Source organism: Mustela nivalis (genome assembly GCF_964662115.1).
Source record: "Mustela nivalis genome assembly, contig: HAP1_SCAFFOLD_2171, whole genome shotgun sequence".
In the NCBI taxonomy this organism is placed as follows: Eukaryota; Metazoa; Chordata; class Mammalia; order Carnivora; family Mustelidae; genus Mustela; species Mustela nivalis.
Genome location: NW_028134494.1, coordinates 1,019 through 19,828, shown reverse-complemented (window position 1 = coordinate 19,828; position 18,810 = coordinate 1,019). Strand labels below are relative to the sequence as shown.

General features: G+C 38.9%; 1 protein-coding gene across 1 annotated transcript in view; it reads left to right on the top strand.

Annotated features, from left to right (window-relative positions):
• The window catches only part of LOC309858314 (protein Aster-C-like), a gene marked incomplete at its 3' end in the record, with an annotated part of 58,171 nt that extends 39,974 nt beyond the window's left edge, over nt 1–18,197 (top strand). The window contains exons 7-8 of the mRNA XM_082750993.1: nt 15,022–15,140; nt 18,056–18,197. Coding sequence (XP_082607119.1) covers nt 15,022–15,140; nt 18,056–18,197 — 261 coding nt within the window. The remainder of the gene's footprint in view (nt 1–15,021; nt 15,141–18,055) is intronic.
• Between the last annotated feature and the right edge of the window lie 613 nt (nt 18,198–18,810).

Sequence of the window (18,810 nt, the reverse complement as noted above, 5' to 3'; positions counted from 1 at the left end):
ACTGGAAGTCTGAGATTGGGGTGACAGCTTTGGTGGGGTTCTGGTGAGAACACTTCTTGGCCTTCTCATTGTGTTCTGACACAGCCGGGAAGGAAAGAGAGAGCCAGAGCCAGAGCCAGAGCCAGAGCCAGAGCAAGCTAACTCTCTGGTGTCTTCCTATAAGGGCACTAATCGCATCATGAGAGTCCCACCCTCATTTACCTCATCTAAACCTAATTATCTCCCAGAAGCCCTACTCCAAATGTTGGGAGTTTGGGTTTCAACATGAATTTTGAGGGGAAACAATTCAGTCCATAGCAACCTCATTAACCTTAATTTTCTCCTTAAGGTCCCTACCTCCAAATTAGTCACGTTGGGGGTTTAGGGCATTACATACCAATTTTTTTTTTTTTAAAGATTTTATTTATTTATTTGACAGAGAGAGATCACAAGTAGGCAGAGAGGCAGGCAGAGAGAGAGAGAGGAGGAAGCAGACTCCCTGCCAAGCAGAGAGCCTGATGTGGGACTCGATCCCAGGACCCTGAGATCATGACCTGAGCTGAAGGCAGCGGCTTAACCCACTGAGCCACCCAGGTGCCCATTACATACCAATTTTAGGGGAATGCAATTCAGTCCGTACCATTGGAGGACTTGCACTTTTTGTTTTGATGTTTACTACAAAGCTGCAATAATGAAGGCAGTAGGTTTACTGATGTAGGTCTAAACATACACGTTAATGGAATAGAATTGAGAGTCCAGAAATATAATCTTACACTTATCAGCCCTAATTTGATTTTTGACAAGGGTGCCAAAACAGTGACACAGGAAAAGAAGTCTTTTCATCAAATGGTACTGGAATAACTAAATGATCCATACAAAAGAATGAGTTTTGATTCCTACTTCAGGCCATATACAAATATTAAATCAAAATGGATCATAGACCCAAAGGTATGATCTTAAAGTATAAAACTTTCAGAAGAAACTGTAGCTATAAATCTTAATGACTTTTGGATTAGACAGTAGTTTCTTAGATATGACACCAAAAGCTCAAGTGACAAAAGAAAAAAGTAGATAAATTGGATTTTATCAAAATTAAAAACTTTTATGCATGAAGGTGTCCATCAAGAAAGTGAAAAGACAACACATTAGATTGGGAGAAAGTATTTGCAAGTTATATATCTGATCAGGCATTTATATCCAGAACATATCAAGAACTCTAACAACTCAACAAGAAAAAGACAAATAGCCTATTAAGAAAATGCACAAAGGATTCGAAAAGTCATTCTGCCAAGGAGGGTATACAAATGGCCAATAAGTGCAGGCAAAGGTGTGCAATGTCTTCAGCTACTGGGGGAACATAAAACCACAATGAGATACTACTTCACAACCCCTGGGATGGCTGAAATAGACATTAACAAATGTTGAGGATATGGAGTAATGAAATCTCTCACACATTCTGGTGGGGTTGTTAAATTATGAAAACTTTGAAGAATAGTTTGGGAGTTTCTCAAAATGTTAAACATAGTTACTGCATGATCCCGCAATTCCACTCCTAGGTTTTTATGCAAGAGAATTGGAAGTGTGTGCTCACACAGATACTTGCACTTGAAGGTTCTTAGCATTACTCATAAAGCCCCAAAGTGGAAACATCCTAAATGTTCATCAACTGATGAATGGTGAGAAAAATGTATATTCACACAATAGAATATTATTCATCAATAAAAAGGAGTGAAGTACCAATACATATTACAACATAGCTGAACCTTGAAGCATTATCATATGTGAAAAAAACCCATCCCCAAAAAACATATACTGTATGATTCTGCTTTTATGAAATGTCCAGAGTAGGCAAATTCACAGAAGTAGAAAGTAAATTTGTTTCCAGGAGGAGGGAGGAATGAAAAGTTGACTGCTAATGGATTTGGGTGACTTTGGGCAGATGAAATGTTCTAAAAGTTGTGATAGTTGTACAGCTCAGGATATGTGAAAAATTCTGAATTATATACTTAAAGTGAGTTTTGTTCTATGTTATTTATAGTTCAATAAATCTATTTTTTTTTAAATGGCTTGGAGGGTGGAGTAGAGATTTCCAGCTGATAAGAAAGTTTCCTTTGCTGCTGAAGCTCAAACACCACATGCCAGAACTCTATCTTCTCTCTTCCCGACTCTCCAGCTAAGTCCCTCACTGGAGTGGACAAATTGTGGCCTTCTTGGCTCTTAGGGTTGAATGTTTTTCCAACTTTGGGCCAGCTGCTGTGGTCAGGGACTTCCAAACAGTGCCCCACTGGGATGCTTTCACTTCCCGGAGTGCTGGGGGTAGGAAGTGGCCTGGAAGTCCCCAAATGGAGGGTGAGGGTGGGAGTGGGGGAGTTTCCCAAGCCCAGCCCCTCCTCCCTCCTCAAGGGACTAGAAAGGCTGGCAGCAAAGCACCATGTCCAAGCTTGTCCCACTCTCCTGAGTCTTTCTTGGCATTTGGGCATTCTGCCTCCTTGGAACCCCATGGCCATGGTCCCGGACAGGGTGATGCGGGCCTCAAAGTGAGGAGTCTGGTGGCCTGAAGCAGCCACTGGCAAGAGTATGAAGTGGCTGCATTAAGGCTTGCTGCCCTACAGCTCTGTGTTGCCCTTTCCAGGTTGTGCTGCAGGAAGCTTCTTTCTGGGCTTAGGCCCGCCATATTCGGATGCATTGCTACAGTTACAGTGGGCTGCTCTTAATGGCATAGGGTGAAAACTCCAGTGTTGCCCTAGAGACCTGGCTAGTGCTACTCTCCAGGGCCAAGGTTTTTGAGTGGTCTGGAAATACCCCAGGTGCATTTCCCTCATTCCAATAAGGAGCCAAAGACTGCTACTGCATTTGGTTATGCACCTGATCTGAGTGTCCCTCCCCAAATCCAGTTTGTGCTTATCACAGATGAGAAAGTTGTGATACATCCTTATGAAAACAACTCCAGGAAAGTGATAAAGTTCAGGTTTACAGATGAGCCAAGGAAGAAACTGAGATCTGAATTTTAATGAAAAAATGGAAAAAGTTCTTTGGTTTTTAAAAAAGATTTTATTTATTTATTTGAGAGAGAGAGAGAGAGAGTGAGCATGAGAGAGAGCATGAAAGGGGGGGGGGCAGAGGGAGAAACAGCCTTCCTTGCTGAACAGGGAGCCCAATATGGGTCTGGATGTAGGACTGGATCCCAGGACCCTGGGACCATGATTAGAGCAAAGGCAGGTGCTTAACCTACTGAGACACCCAGGTGCCCCATCCTTTGTTTTTTAAAATGATAAAGCCACATTGGTTAGATTTCTTGATCTTTTGTAATACTATTAAAAAAAACCCCACAAAATCCATAAAATGCACAGCATAACTACAGAGTTCTATAAAACAACACAAGTCTTTTGAATAATGTCATATTTATTAAAAATATTTTAAGAGACTTTAAGTTCAGAATATTATATCATATTTACTTGTAATTAGGAATCTGAGAGTAATAGTAAATATGTCTACTTAGCTTACTTTTTATATGAGAAGGCCTTAAAGCACATTAATCTAGAAAAAAGATGAAGGTAAATATAACAAAATGATTTTAAAATCACATGTGTCTCTCTGTGTGTGTTTTGTATGTGTTTTATTGATTTCTCAAATAAAACAAATCCACATAAAGGGAAAAAAAAAATGGAGACAAGTATGGTTCCTTGAGAAAGAATGCTTTTAAAAGTACATTTTTCCCCCCAAGGTGCCTGGGTGGCTCAGTTGGTTAAGTGTCTGCCTTTGGCTCACGTCATGGTCCCCAGGTCCTGGGAACAAAACCTGAGTGGGGTTCTCTGCTCAGCAGGAGTCTGCTTTTCACTCTCCCTCTGCCCTTCCCCCTCATGTCCTTTCTCTCTCAAATGAATAAATGAAATATTTTTTTAAATTTATTTTTTATTTATTTTCAGTACAACAGTATTCATTATTTTTTTTTAAAGATTTTTTATTTATTTGACAGAGAGATCGCAAGCAGGCAGAGAGGCAGACAGAGAGAGAGGGGTAAGCAGGCTCCCCGCTGAGCACAGAGCCCGATGCGGGACTCAGTCCCAGGACCCTGAGATCATGACCTGAGCTGAAGGCAGCAGCTTAACCCACTGAGCCACCCAGGCGCCCACAGTATACATTATTTTTGCACCATTCCCAATGCTCCATGCAATCCGTGCCCTCTATAATACCCACCACCTGGTACCCCGACCTCCTACCCCCCGCCCCTTCAAAACCCTCAGATTGGTTTTCAGAGTCCATAGTCTCTCATGGTTCACCTCCTCTTCCAATTTCCCCCAACTCCCTTCTCCTTTCTAACTCCCCATGTCCTCCATGCTATTTGTTATGCTCCACAAATAAGTGAAACCATATAATTGACTCTCTCTGCTTGACTTATTTCACTCAGCATAATAAAATCTTTTTAAAAAAAAATAAAAGTACATTTTTTTCATTCATGGTTTCCTCTGATGTATTGCTTCAGAAAGAACAGTTTATTTCAGATATTTGACTTAGTTTAACATAAATCCTCAATGTTGCAACATGTGTTTAAACTGTCACTATGCTTATTTGTGCAGTAATATAATGCAAGTCAGTTTAGTTCACAGCACGTTGAGTATCTGGGATTTGTGCAGCCAAAAGACAGTGGCAGCTCCATTCTTCCATACAAATAATGGATAGTTTCTGTCTTTTGTAAATAACTGTGCAACCATGGTTTAAGGTAATACTCTAGGCCCCTCCCCCCCCAGCTATTTTGTTTAGTTTAAAGCTCTTACCCCGTCCATGCTCTACATCAGAGCCCAACAGTCTTGCCACCTGTTTTTCTATGGCCCACAAAGAGGGATATGGCTTTACATTTTTATTTTATTTTATTTATTATTTATTTTCTTTTTAGGGGAGTGAGGGGCAGAGGGAGAAGGAAAGAAAGAACCTTAAGCAGGCTCCATGCCCAGCACGAGGCTGAATGTGGGGCTTGATCTCAAGATCCTGAGATCATGACCTGGGCCGAAATCAAGAGTTGCATACTTAATGGACTGACCATCCAGGGCCCCTAGCTTTACGTTTTTAAACAAATAAAAAAAGGAATAATATTTCATGACAGAAGGATATTTCACGACAACTCAAATTTCACTGTTTATTAATAAAATGTTACTGAAACATAGCCATGCCCATTTGTTTATGTATTACTTGGCTGCTTTCACACTGCAGTGGCAGAGCTGAGTAGTTGCAGCAGAGATGGAATGGTCCACAAGGCCCAAACTATTTGCTATACAGCCTTTCACAGAAAGTTTTTGACCTCAGAACAATATTACAGCCAAATTTATCTTTCTAAAAAATGCGTACCTACTAATATTAGCTTCCTGCTTAATACCCATTTCTCTTGGAATAAAAATGTACAATTTTTTATAGGGATCCCATGATCTGACAGTAGCCCACCACTCCGGCTTCATCGCAGTACATCTTCCTTGTTCTTAAGTGTTCTGCCTTTTTGTTTTGCTTCGTTTGTTTTTTTCCCTTCACGAGATCTTCAGACTCCGTCTTTGTGCCTGCCTCTTTCCCACCCCTCAGTCTGAAGCGAAACTCATTAATAAAACTAAGTCTAAGTCAGGTCGATTCCTTCACCTTCCTATAACACCTTGTGCTTTTCCTTTGTAACATTCATTACCCTTCTAATTTTTTGTTCTATTTCTGTTCTTTTCATTTGAGTATAAACATCTTGAAGGTAAGGACTATGTCTGTCTTGCTCATCGTTTTATGTCCAGGGACGAATGCAGTGTTTACTGTAGAGCTGGTTTGGCGTACATCTTGATGTACTCACTGTCTTCTGGCACTCTGGCCATAGTGCCCTTTATTCTCAAAAGAGGACAGTAAGTTAAAGGGTTGTATTATAAATAGATGACGCTCAATAAATACTTTTTTGTCGCTCTCGCCAGCAAGAACGACCAGGAGACAGGGAGTGACAAGCTTTCGGATCTTTATTGTTCTCCCCTTACCGGGATGTTTACCCCTATTTATATCCCCTCTCCTCCAATCAGCAGGCTCTACACGTGAAAGGGAGCATGATCAACACTTAGCATGATAAAAGGCATGCAGTGTCGGGGGCTTCCTGTTCTGGGCATAGCCAATCATTTTTCAGGTGGTGCACAAGTCCTCTGTTTAGCTGCAGGCGAAAGCGCCTTGTTGTCTGCTAAGTACATAGCTGCCCCCGACACTTTTTGACTCAATTTAGTAAAACCTCAATGATTTAGACTCCTGATAATCATTACATTTAAGTAACAACACTTCTCTGCTCAAGGGAAAGGCAAATGATGGGAAGATAATACAGGCTTTTAATTACAGAAAGAGCATTCAAGGTATGCCCTAAGTTCAATGTTCATTTGACTCAATTTCTTAAATCCCTATGTTCCGTGAGAACAAGTGATTAGACAAACTAAAGAATCCTCAATTGCCAAAAGAGTGCTATTTTCTGTGTACTTGAATTATTACAAAAGCAAGTTGTAGGGGCACTAGGGTGTCTCTGTTAAGTGTCTGCCTTCCGCTCAGGTCATGATCCTGGGGTCCTGGATCCAAGGATCCAAGGCTCCTTGCAAGGAGGGAGCCTGTGTCTCCCTCTGCCTGTCCCTCCCACGGCTTGTGGTTGCGCTCTCTCTGACAAATAAATAAAATCCTTTAAAAAAAAAAAAGAAAAAGCAAGATGTATATATAAGGTTATTACTTTTAACAGGCTTAAAATTTTTGTTAAAAGCTCAAATCTTAATTTTGATCCTTTCATGTTCCTAGTGATATAATATTATTGGATTTAGGATTATTGATACAATACAGGCAGGATGAAAATGTTCTTTCAGTGAGATAATAATGGTCTCTCCTGCCAGTACATAGGGGCTTCTATGAAACTAGCTCTTGATGCAAATTTAAGAGTACATTTGAGAGTGATTATTATTATTTTTTCCTTGAGAGAGAGAGAGAGAGAGAGTAAGTGCTAGTGGGCAGAGGGGCAGAGGGAGAGGGAGAGAGAGAACACCATATAGCCTCCATATTCAGAATGGAGTGTGAAGTGGGACTCAATCTCATGACTTTGAGATCAAGACCTGAGTCAAAATCAAGAGTTGGACCTTGAATAAGCCACCCAGGTGCCCTGAGAGAGTGATGAAAGAGTGATTATTTAAATCCAGGGCCTCTAACAGCAGAAACCTATACACGTTTAAAATTCTAAATGAGACAGAATGGCTTTCAGACTTACTCCCTAAGGGCAGAAGGAGGTATATGTGGCAGAATTAGGGACGAGGTGATAAGAGGTGCTCTTCAGATGTATAGAGACCCCACCTCCAAATTATGGTATCTGTCATTCTAGCTTCTATTTTGGGAATTGCTAATAGGAGAATGACAATAGGGTGTTCTGTTCTTCAGGGGTGTTGGGGGGAAAATGGGTTTAAAACAGTTGATTGATTGTGTTAGTATATATAAAGAAGGAATATGTCAGTCTGAAGGGGGTTTGGCTGGACTTAGGCCAAGAACTTAGGACTTAGGACAGAAAAATAGAGTCACAGAGGCAGACTGTGATCACTAGACAATGTACAGAGATGAATCATCAGGCCACACCAACATCACAATTGGTCCTTGAAAACTGTCCACCTTTGCTCTGATTCCATGCTTATCATGCAAGTTTCTGATTACTAATACCTGGCGCCAAGGTGTTGAGGCACCCAGTGTGGCAGAAGGAAAGACTTCGGATGATTAGAAAGGCCTGCTCCCCTATTGTCCGTGAGTGTATTCGCCACTGAGTGAGTATATGCCGTCTGGGAGTGTGGCTTGTTAACGTCAGCCGCTCTGAGCGCAGCTTCAGGGTGCAGACAGTGCTGAGGCCCTTCTCCAAAAGGTGGTCAGTTGATGAAGTTAATGTCAAATTCTGAGACCTTTTGGAGGAGTGTCATCCATCCTTCTGTAGACTCCTCAGCCTTATCAAATCCCCTTGCTTTTTCTTGGGCTTCTCCCCAGTGATCACTTCTTTTGGAATTACTTGGAAATCTGGAAGTTTTCTAGTAGTGCAACATTCAAACCTAACTGGAAAAAATAAATGTAAAATTGCTAACTATTTTAGTCACATTTTCTATAAAATAGCCTGGTAAGGGGGAAGTATGTGTATTCTTATGTTGTTCCCTCTTGTTTACCTTTTTGATTAGTAGAGCTCCTCCACCTCTTTTCCCTTGGTCAGTGAAGTGTATGTGTCCTTCTACCTGGTCCCCCAAGCCGGAAACCTGGAGGTATCCTTGTTTCTTACCTCTTCTTTTCCAGCCATGTCATGTTTTTCATGAAGCCCCTCATAATTTCTAGCTTGAACCATTACAGTAGTCTTCTAATGATCTCTTTTTAACACTGTAATCTGTCCTTTAGATTGTTACTACAGTGATGATAGTTTTAAAAGTGTGTCTCTCAAAAAACACAGTGTTGAACTTTATTTACTTTTCTATGTGAAATTAGTAGGTGGCTTATTATATTTTAACAGTGTAAACCCCATATTCTTTTTTTTTTTTAAGATTTTATTTATTTATTGGACAGAGATCACAAGTGAGGGGGTTGGAAGCAGGCTCCCTGCTGAGCAGAGAGCACGATGCGGGACTCGATCCCAGGACCCTGGACGCATTACCTGAGCCGAAGGCAGAGGCTTTAACCCACTGAGCCACCCAGGTGCCCCATAAACCCCATATTCTTTAGCATTGTTTGCAAGGCTCCTCATGCCCTGGCTCCTTCCCCCTTCCCCACTGACTCTTTCCCCCTTTCCCTTCTTTCCCTACCACCAGTGCTAGCCTGGTTTTCCAGGCTGTTTCACTCCCTGGCACCCTTGTACTTGCCATGTATGTGCTCCTTGTACTTGCTCTGTCAGCAGCATTCCACACTGCTATATGCTTCCTCCATTTTGAGCACCTTCTTCCCTTGATTTACATGACATCATTCCTTCTGGACTTTGCTCATACCTCCCTGGTATTTCCCTCATTCTTTCTTGCTGGTGACTCCTCTTCTACTCAGCCTTTGTGCACCAGGCTTTCTTTCTTGCGGCTTAGTGGGGGAAAGGTCAGGTCCTGTTTTCCCCCTTAAGCCTCCTAAATTTACTGTATATTCATGGTTTACTCTAGGGATTTTTATATTTAGCAAAGGTATATAAAATCATTTCCAGTATAGCTAATCTATATTTTTCTCATAGTAATTTGGTTACCATAGTAGAATAAGGATATCTGTCCACAGTTACAGCCTTTGAGAACTACCATATCAAGTCAAGAGCACTAATTTTTAGACAGTGGACTCTAGCCCCCAGGTGTGCTCTCTACAGTTTGGAGTAGTATTCTCCAGTGTCGCTCTGAATACTCACTCTGCTATTGCATAAAATTATTGGGTTTTAGCAACCCCCCAAAAGGATATCCTTGCAGTTCATTGAGTAACATTTGATGTTGTCTGTATATCTTACTAAATTAAACGGAATAACTAGGTAGAAATTGGGGCAAAGTGTGATTTTTCATTTAGAAGAAAATTTTTCTTCGGAGAAATAAATTGAAATTGGTAGATGAGACTCTCAGTAGTGTTCATTACAGTCCAGGTCCCTGCCAGGAAATTATTCTGAAGAACGTAAAAAATATTTTTAAAGGAAAGAACTATTGAGTAATGAAGATGTAAACTTTTCAGTGATGAATGATGTGCTGAGTGCTTATTGTAATAGCTCAACCTGAATAGCTTGCTCTTCCTGCTATTTCCTGGCATTCCATTTATAATACTCAAGAAGTAATCTTTGAAAGTTGTAAAGGGTTAATGTGCAAGTCTGCTGGAACTGCTACATCAATACTGAAGAAGCGCATATGAAGAAGTAGTAATGACATTGCCAGAGTTGAATAGAACGTGTTAGCATGGAGAAAAAATTTAACCCCTAATATATTTAATCTCTGAAATGAGATTGGAATAATATTGTGATAGGCATCTTACATAATTGAGCACAAGCAGATATTTTCATTGGCATTTTATTGTTTCTAATCTTGCGTGGAACGGAAGAAATTGAGATCTGTCCCTTTAATAAAACTCTGTTTACCTAGCCTCTTCTAGTGGGAGTGGCTTAGAAACCTGTAGAGTGAGGTGTAACTACCACTTCTGCATTCTGACCGCAACCTTGGAAAGAGTGCTGGTACTACAGACCAGGAAGTGACAAAAATGTGCTTTAAACTCAAAAGAACATGTCTTTCATAAGGAGAAGCCTCTCATAACACAAACAAGAAGATTGAAACAGTGATTTCACGTAGTTGTCATTAAGTATTTGGAACTCTGCTGCAGATAAAGACTGCAGAATACTTAGAACACAAAGCTTTCTGGGCCAGAAATTGATCTTCTGACTTGAGTCTTATCTGATTGCTACTTGGTTCATCTTTATTTTGTTAAAGTACTCTCTGTCAGCTGAACCCAGGAGACCCTCCATTGTTTGCAGGTAGGTGGTCTGCCTTTGTTTAAAATTTAGGTTGTTTTTTTTGAAACAACCTTATTCAGAGAATTATTATTATTCAGAAAATTATGAATATCAGTCTGGGTATATGTTTTAATGTTTAAATATTCCACATGACTACAAATAACCACATTTTTTGTGACTTCTGACCAACTTTGTAGAAAAAGTTATTTTTTTAATTTTTAATTTTTTTAAGATTTGTTTGAAAGATTTTATTTATTTGTCAGAGAGAGAGCATAAGCAGGCAGAGTGGCAGGCAGAGGTAGAGAGAGAAGCAGGCTCCCTGCTGGACAAGGAGCCTAATGTGGGACTCAATCCCAGGACCCTGGGATGGATCATGACCTGAGCCGAAGGCAGCAGCTTAACCGATTGAGCCACCCAGGCATCCCTAGAAAAAGTTATTTTTAACAAATTAGCAGATCTGTAAGATGGTGAATTTAGGATGGTAAAAAAAAAAAGATGGTTAACTAAATGAATTCTATTTTGTTTTCCATTAATTTATATATATGTACATACTTTATACCTTTATATAAAATAGTAAGTATATACTTTTATATTTGTATATAAAAATATACTTTATATATAAACTAATAGATTAAAAAAAAGTATATTACCCTATTTACTGTTAACTTCCTGATAGTATTTGATAATATATTTTAAAATTGCATTTTTGTTGTTACTATTTTATGTCTACATTTCATGTCTTTCACTCTTGGAAAGCTGTCTGAATATTTATCATTAGTTTATCTACTTCCTTTAGTCTGTTTGGAATACTTTGATTTTTATTATTCCAGAGAAGTTTTTGTAAAAGGTTAATCTTCCATAAAAGTATATTGAAATTTTCTTGTTTCTCTTTATAAAGTTAACCATCCATATATGACACTAAAAGTATTTCAAAGGTAGTGTCTTTGAACGATTGAGTTATTAATATGAGCTAATTGCTATTCACAAATGGCTTTTCTGGTGTGGAAGTCAGAAAAGAAATGTGTGGGGGTATCTTTAGGATGAAGTGGTTCCTTAACTTTTTCTGCTACTAGTGATCCTTTTTATTTTTTCATTCATGGATACTAATCTTCAAAAGACTTTGCCCACCAAACAAGTGGTGTATACTAAATAAAAAAATGTTAGAACATTATTGTTTGTTAGACACACATTATTTACAATGAGAGTTTCTTATCAGCCTTAGATAACTCTTCTAGGCTAACGTAATTCAGACCCAAAGAGCCCTGACAATTACTTAGCTTGAATAACTTTATTGTAGGTAACTGTTTGGATATTTTTGATTTTTTAAAGTACTGATAATATCTGAATTTTCTTCAGCTGCTTTTGTGGAAACCCAGTAGTCTGGTTATGGCAAATTGAAAACTGGTGGTCTAAAGTGTAGAAATTTTGTTCTTATCTCTTTGAGGTTCCATGAAATATACTGAAGGTCATCTAGTGTAATGTAACAAAGATTCCATAGCCACCAGACAGGGAGAAGAAAGGAGGAAGAAGAAAACTAAGAAGTGGCAATTGTCAAAGGGAATATCAGGGAGGAATTTAAGGCATGTGTATGTTTAGGCCTCATTAAATCTTCGTCTTTATTTGCTGACTTCAAATCTGACTTAATTTTTTTGACTTAAGTTTTTTACTGCAGTTAGGTGAATAAACTGTTAAGTGACTTCTGAACAAGTTTTACTTAGGGCATCTGGATGGCTTAGTCAGTTAGGTGGCCAACTCTTGATTTTGGCTCAGGTCATGATCTCAGGGTCCTGGGATAAGCCTTGCCTGGGGGGGGGGGGTCCATGCTCAGAGGGGAGTCTGCTTGAGGATTCTCTCTTTCCCTTTCCCTATGCCTCTCCCCCTACACACATGAGTGTGTGTGCTTGCTTTCTCTAAAATAAAAATAAATAAACCTAAAGAAAAAAAAAAGCAAGGATTACCTATGTTCTTTCTGTATATATTCTGTATTTGTATTTCCTCATTTTTCCATTTTCCCCATTCATGTCCTTCCTTCAGCTCTGCTGGAGACCCTTCTCCAGTGTGTAGCCTTATCTAATACAAATATTACATGTAAATGCACAGTAATATTTCTTGCATTTAGACTTTTATAATATGTTTAGTACTGAATAAATACTTTAGTACTTAATAAATTATAGCCTGTCATATTTAACTTAAAAAGTCTCCCATGTTTCTTCAACTATATTTAAGTTGTTTGAGAGCAAGGAGCTTAACTTATACATTTTTTTTTATTATTATGTTCAATTAGCCTATACACTACGTCATTAGTTTTAGATGTAGTGTTCAGTGATTCATTAGTTGTGTATAACACCCAGTGCTCATCACCACACGTGCCCTCCTTAATACCTATCACCTGTTTACCCCATCCCCCCCCCTCCCTTCTGTAACCCTCAGTTTGGTTCCCAGAGTCCAGAGTCTCTCATGGTTTCTCGTCTTCTTAGATTTCTTTCCATTCACTTTTCCTTCCTTTCCCCTGTGGTCCTCCATGCTATTCCTTATGTTCCACATATGAGTGAAACCATATGATAATTGTCTTTTTCTGCTTGACTTATTTCACTTAGCATAATCCCCTCCAGTTCCATCCATGTCGATGCAAATGGTAGGAATCCATCGTTTCTGATGGCTGAGTAATATTCCATTGTAGATATGAACCACACCTTCTTTATCCATTCATCTGTTGAAGGACATCTCAGCTCCTTCCAGAGTTTGGCTATTGTGGACATTGCTGCTATGAACATTGGGGTGCATGTGCCCCTCCTTTTTACCACATCTGTATCTTGGGTAAATACCTAGTGGTGCAATTGCTGGGTCATAGGATAGATAGCTCTATTTTTAATGTCTTGAAGAACCTCCATACTGTTCTCCAGAGTGGCTGTACCAGCTTGCATTCCCACCAACAGTGCAAGAGTGTTCCTTTTTCTCCACATCCTCACCAACATTTGTTTTTTCCCATCTTACTAATTTTTGCCATTCTAACTGGTGTAAATAAATCTTTTTAAAAGATTTATTTATTTGAGAGAAAGTCAGGGTTAAGAGAATGAGTGAGGGGAGGGGCAGAGGGAGAAGCAGACTCCCTGTGGAGCAGGGAGCCCAATCTAGAACTCTCTCCCAGGACCCTCGGATCACAACCGGAGCCAAAGCCAGACGCTTAACCAACTGAGCCACCCAGCCACCCTCATTATGGTTTTGATTTGTATTTCCCTGATGGCTAGAGATGTTGAACATTTTTTCATGTGTTAGTTAGCCATTTTTATGTCTTCTTTGGAGAAGTGTCTGTTCATGTCTTCTGCCCATTTCTTGACTGGATTATTTGTGTTTTGGGTGTTGAGTTTGAGAAGTTCTTTATAGATCTTGGATACCAGCCCTTTATCTGTAATGTCACTTGCACAGTATCATCTCCTATTCTGTGGGTTTCCTCTTAGTTCTGTTGACTATTTACTTTGCTGTGGAGAAGCCTTTTATCTTGATGAAGTCTGAAAAGTCCATTTTTGCTTTCTTGTACATTACTTTTGCCCTCCTTAGTCATTTAATGCAGTGATACATGTTTGGTTGGTTCTAAATAAATATTTGTTGGATGAATAAGAGAGAAGAATCTTGCCAACAGTTACCTCAGGTATTATGTTGCCTCCCTCTACCTTGCTTAATCATGTAATTATATTAGACCTAAAATATTTATAAAAATCAGATCATTGGTTATCATACTATTATTGATTTTGTTTTGCTATGTAATGCATGAGTTTTTGGTATTAGATGATTTTAACTCTGATATGATACCTACAAAGAACAAGTTGGATTTTGTTAAAAGTAAATCAGAGAAAATACCCTGAATTCTAGCCTGTTGCCTTTTATATTTTAGGAAAGTATAACTTAAAGTTTACTGATATACCAGGTTATTTTTTTTTTTTTTAAGATTTTATTTATTTATTTGGCAGAGCACAAGCAGGGGGAGCAGCAGGCAGAGAGAGAGGGAGAGGGGAAGGAGAAGCAGGCTACCTGCTGAGCAAAGAGCCCAATGCAGGGCTGGATCCCAGGACCTTGGGATTATGACCTGAGCCAAAGGCAGATGCTCAGCTGAGCTACCCAGGCACCCCTGATATATAAGGTTTTTTAAATGGTTGAAATATTCAGATACATTACGGGTTAAGAGGATGATTCTGAATTGATGATTCGAACTCTCAGTGTTGACCCAGTGGTCACAGCAGAGGGTTGGATTATAGAATTTAAATTTCACATTGGTTATTGTCTGATATTGTGAACAAACCATTCTACGAAAAGACCATTTTAAACATCTTACTTCCCATTTACAGTAGTTATTATGTTACACACTTTAAAATCAGCATTTTATCAACTCCCACTATCCTGTTGGATAAGTTTTGTTGACACATTTTTTTTTTTTTTTTTACAGATACAGAAAACTGACATGTAGAAAGGTCAAATAACTACCAAAGTTACACATTTAGAATCTGCACAACAGATCATTTTGACTTCAGAATTCATGTTTTGAATCACTGTGTTATCTTAGCCTACCTTTTCCAATACTCAGTGTAATTTTTCTGTCCTTTTAGAACTTGACCAGACAGGAATTCTGGCAGCTGCTCCAGCAGAACTATGGCAATGAGCTAGGCTTAAATGCTGAAGAGATGGAAAACTTGTCTCTGTCGATCGAGGATAATGCACAGCCAAGGTAGAGCAAAATGTTTTGAAATTTCACGATTTATTAATCATGAATTCTAGCAGAATTATTTTAGACTTTACTAATTTAGAATTTCTATTAATTCATCCTTGGGTAGAATTTGCCTCTTTGTTCTCTGTAGTGGAATGCAGTGAAAGGCGAGGACAGCGAGTAGTAGTGCTAAATTGCAAAAGCAAATATAGGACATATAAGGAAATGTCAATTTTGTAACTGTGTCATTTAGGATTTACTTAAAGTGTGGTTTTAGTAAAGCTTTTTCTTAAGGATCTGGAGAAGTACCTAATGACATCTCTGATCTTACAGATAACAATAAAATAAATTAGCTGGTAGATATTTTGAGGGATACAAAGATAATATGATGTTTCCTTGAGAAAACCCTAGTGTGGTGTTTGACATGTAGTTGGTACTCAATAAATATTGAGTGCATTAATGAAAGGGACTGATGGTACTGTGGGGAATACAAATGATTATAATACGAGGTTGAAAATAATAAAGGCCAAGAGTAGCAATAGATAATGTGATAAAGAAATTCAGAGATGAGAGAGGTAATTTTTGGCAGGTGGGTATCCACTGGGAAGAGTGGACATTTTTATTAGCCTGTGCAAATAAAAGTACATTTTGTCCAATGGTAATTGAAGCCATAGCAGTAAAAACAACTAGGGATAATACATTAAAATTCTATAGTAGACATTATAAGTGAAAGAAGCAAATGAACGGAGCAAGTCACCAAAGACCACATATCGTATGATTCCATTTGTATGAGATGGAATCCAGAATGAGTAGAGCTATAGGGACAGAAAGATTAGTAGTTGCCAGAGGCTGGGAGGAAGGGGGAATGGGGAGTGATTGCTAATGGGTACAGGATTTCTTTTTGGGGATGAACATATTCTAAAACTAGACAGTGGTGATCATGATTGTGCAACTCTGTAACCACTGTATTGTACACTTTAAATGGGTGAATTTTATGGTACATGAATTATATCTTAATCAAACTCTTACTTAAACATTCTATAGCAAATAAATTTTAATATAGAAAGCTTTCAGAAGTCCACCATGTATACAATTTTTCCTTTATTTAGGTAGCCTTCTAGTTATGCTGATCTTCTTTATACCATTTCAGCTCAGCATCAATATTTTAGTCTTTTTTTAATGTGGTTGCACATGCATATTTTATTAGTCTTCTGTAAAGTTAAAAATTTCCATTGTACTCTTCTTGTAAAGTTTACTAGTCTCTCTTAGGTCTTGGAGCTGTGTAGAAAGACAATTGACATAATGCAGAGATCCTTGGATTATGATGGAGAAGATCTGGGTTCTAGTCTGGACTTGGCCACCAAGTAGCTGCGCTACCTCAAACCAATCTCCTGTCTTTCTGGTCCTCACTTGACTCATCTCTGAAATTAGGCAGTTCAACTCGATGAGCTCCAGGGTCCCTGCCAACTCAAGGAGTTTCTAGTCTTTAAAGAAGAAGAGACTGAATATTTTTGAGTGGATTCTTTATATCCTCTAAGGTTCAGCTTTTTGAAGTCACCAGAGAGGCTGCTGTTGTCTTCTGGGGATTGAGTGCTTTCTCAGAGACTTTGTAGCCAGATCCTCATCCCCCTTTTCCTTTTCCCTTTCTTCCCACTTCCTGAAAGAAGTGTATCTGTCTCAAACCTTTATTTCCTCAGCTATTCCGTCTTCATCTTCATTTTCATTTTCTCTATCACTATCCCTCCTTTTTCCTTTCTGGATTTCTCCGCAGTTCACTCCCTTCTGTAAAATCCTTACATGCAGATACTCATTTGCTGAACTAGTCTCCAAGGGGCCATTTTTCTTGTTGGGCCCCCTCAACCTTGCCATTTTGCCTGGCCAAGAGTAACTTGGTGGCAGATCTAAGTGTTATTTGGGTGGGATAGAATAGGGGTGTTCCTCGGGAAGACATGGCTGAAGATGTTAGGCTGCTACTTTATTTTAGAAGAGCTTTAAGTCTCTATGTAAGCAAAGATTTTATTGGAATAATTGCTTAGTAAGTTTGAGACTTAGACATTAGATCAGCTGTACTCCTTTTATGTTTCTTAGATTTTCCTTTCTTTCTTTTTTTTTCTTTTAAAGATTTTATTTATTTATTTGACAGAGAGAGATCACAAGCAGGCAGAGAGGCAGGCAGAGAGAGAGGAGGAAGCAGGTTCCCCGCTGAGCAGAGAGCCCTGATGCGATGCGGGGCTCCATCCCAGGACTCTGAGATCATGACCTGAGCTGAAGGCAGCGGCTTAACCCACTGAGCCACCCAGGCGCCCCAGATTTTCCATTCTTTATGCTCTTCCCTAAGAGAGGAAAAGTAGGTCTCAGTACATTTGTTAGAGTCACGTTCCTAGGGCCATATGAAAGCTGTTCCTTAAACTTTATTCTTAGGAAGGAGAAGAGCAAGAAGATGGGCATGGACTGATTGATGGGGTCTGTGCTCAGATATCGGGAGCTCCCCCTTCTGGGAGGGACTCACCACCTCAGCTGGAAGTGAATCAGAAGGAAGGAGATCTGAAACTATGTTCTGGAGTTGACTGGCATTCAACTCAGACCCCTGCCCTGCACCTTTCAAAGCTTTGTGGTGGTTCATAACTGAAATTTAAACAAGCTATAATATTCATTGTATTAACTGTTGTTACAGCCGCTTTACTTGGTTAATTTTTTAATGGTTTCTGAAATTTATCAAATCCCATGTGAGCATATTTTGTTTTTAGAAATAAAGTCAACCTGCATGTGATTTAAGAAGATGGCCTTGTTATAAGTAGGGCTTATTTGTTACATTACAAAAACCCATTTGTTGTCAAAATGCTTTATAATAGCAAAGGACCTCAGTGGGGAGACTGAATCACTTATTTGTGTGGAATTGACCTCGATTATGTTCTATAATGACGTGTTTCTTACAGAAGTCCAGGAAGAAGTAGCTTGGATGACTGTGGCGAGAGAGATGAAAAATTTTCCAAGTCCATCAGTTTTACCCGAGAATCAGTTAATCGGGTTTCAGAAGCAGAGTCAATTGATGGAAATCCACCAAAGGTTAGTGCATGATATCCCTTTTAAAATATATCTGATGCTGCCATGTGTTAATCATAATGCAAGATCAAGTAAAAATATACTATACAAAATGTTTAAAAATTTAAGGTGTCAGGCTGCTCCTTTGTCTTAGGAGAAAGGTTTTAAGTCTATAAGTAGCAGAGGTTATAAGGGAATAATGTGTGGTTTTGTTCAGAGCTGGATATGGTGCAGAACTACTAGTTAGTTTCCTGAGCATTAGTTTCCAAGGGGGATAGATGTCATTAAAAATATAATAAGGTAGAGTATTTTGTAGTTAGCAGATTTTTCAGATTAAGTGGCAGGAAAAATCTCTTTTGAAAGGGAAGATGAGAACCCTGTGCCACATGCTTGAATAACAGGAGGTGCTTCTTAAGTTGACTCTGAAAGCAGGCACATCAGGTTAATTCACGTTACTTAGCTTCTTCTTTTATTTTTTCAAGTATCATTATAAGCATATTGCTTTCTTTTTTTTAAATTTCAATGAATTTCTATCATTTTAGTCATTATTTATTTTTTTAAATGCTCATTTTGTCTCCTCTGCCAATGGGAGCCCCTTCAGGTTGGCTGCTTTTTTAATTTTTTTTTAAAGATTTTATTTATTTGAAAC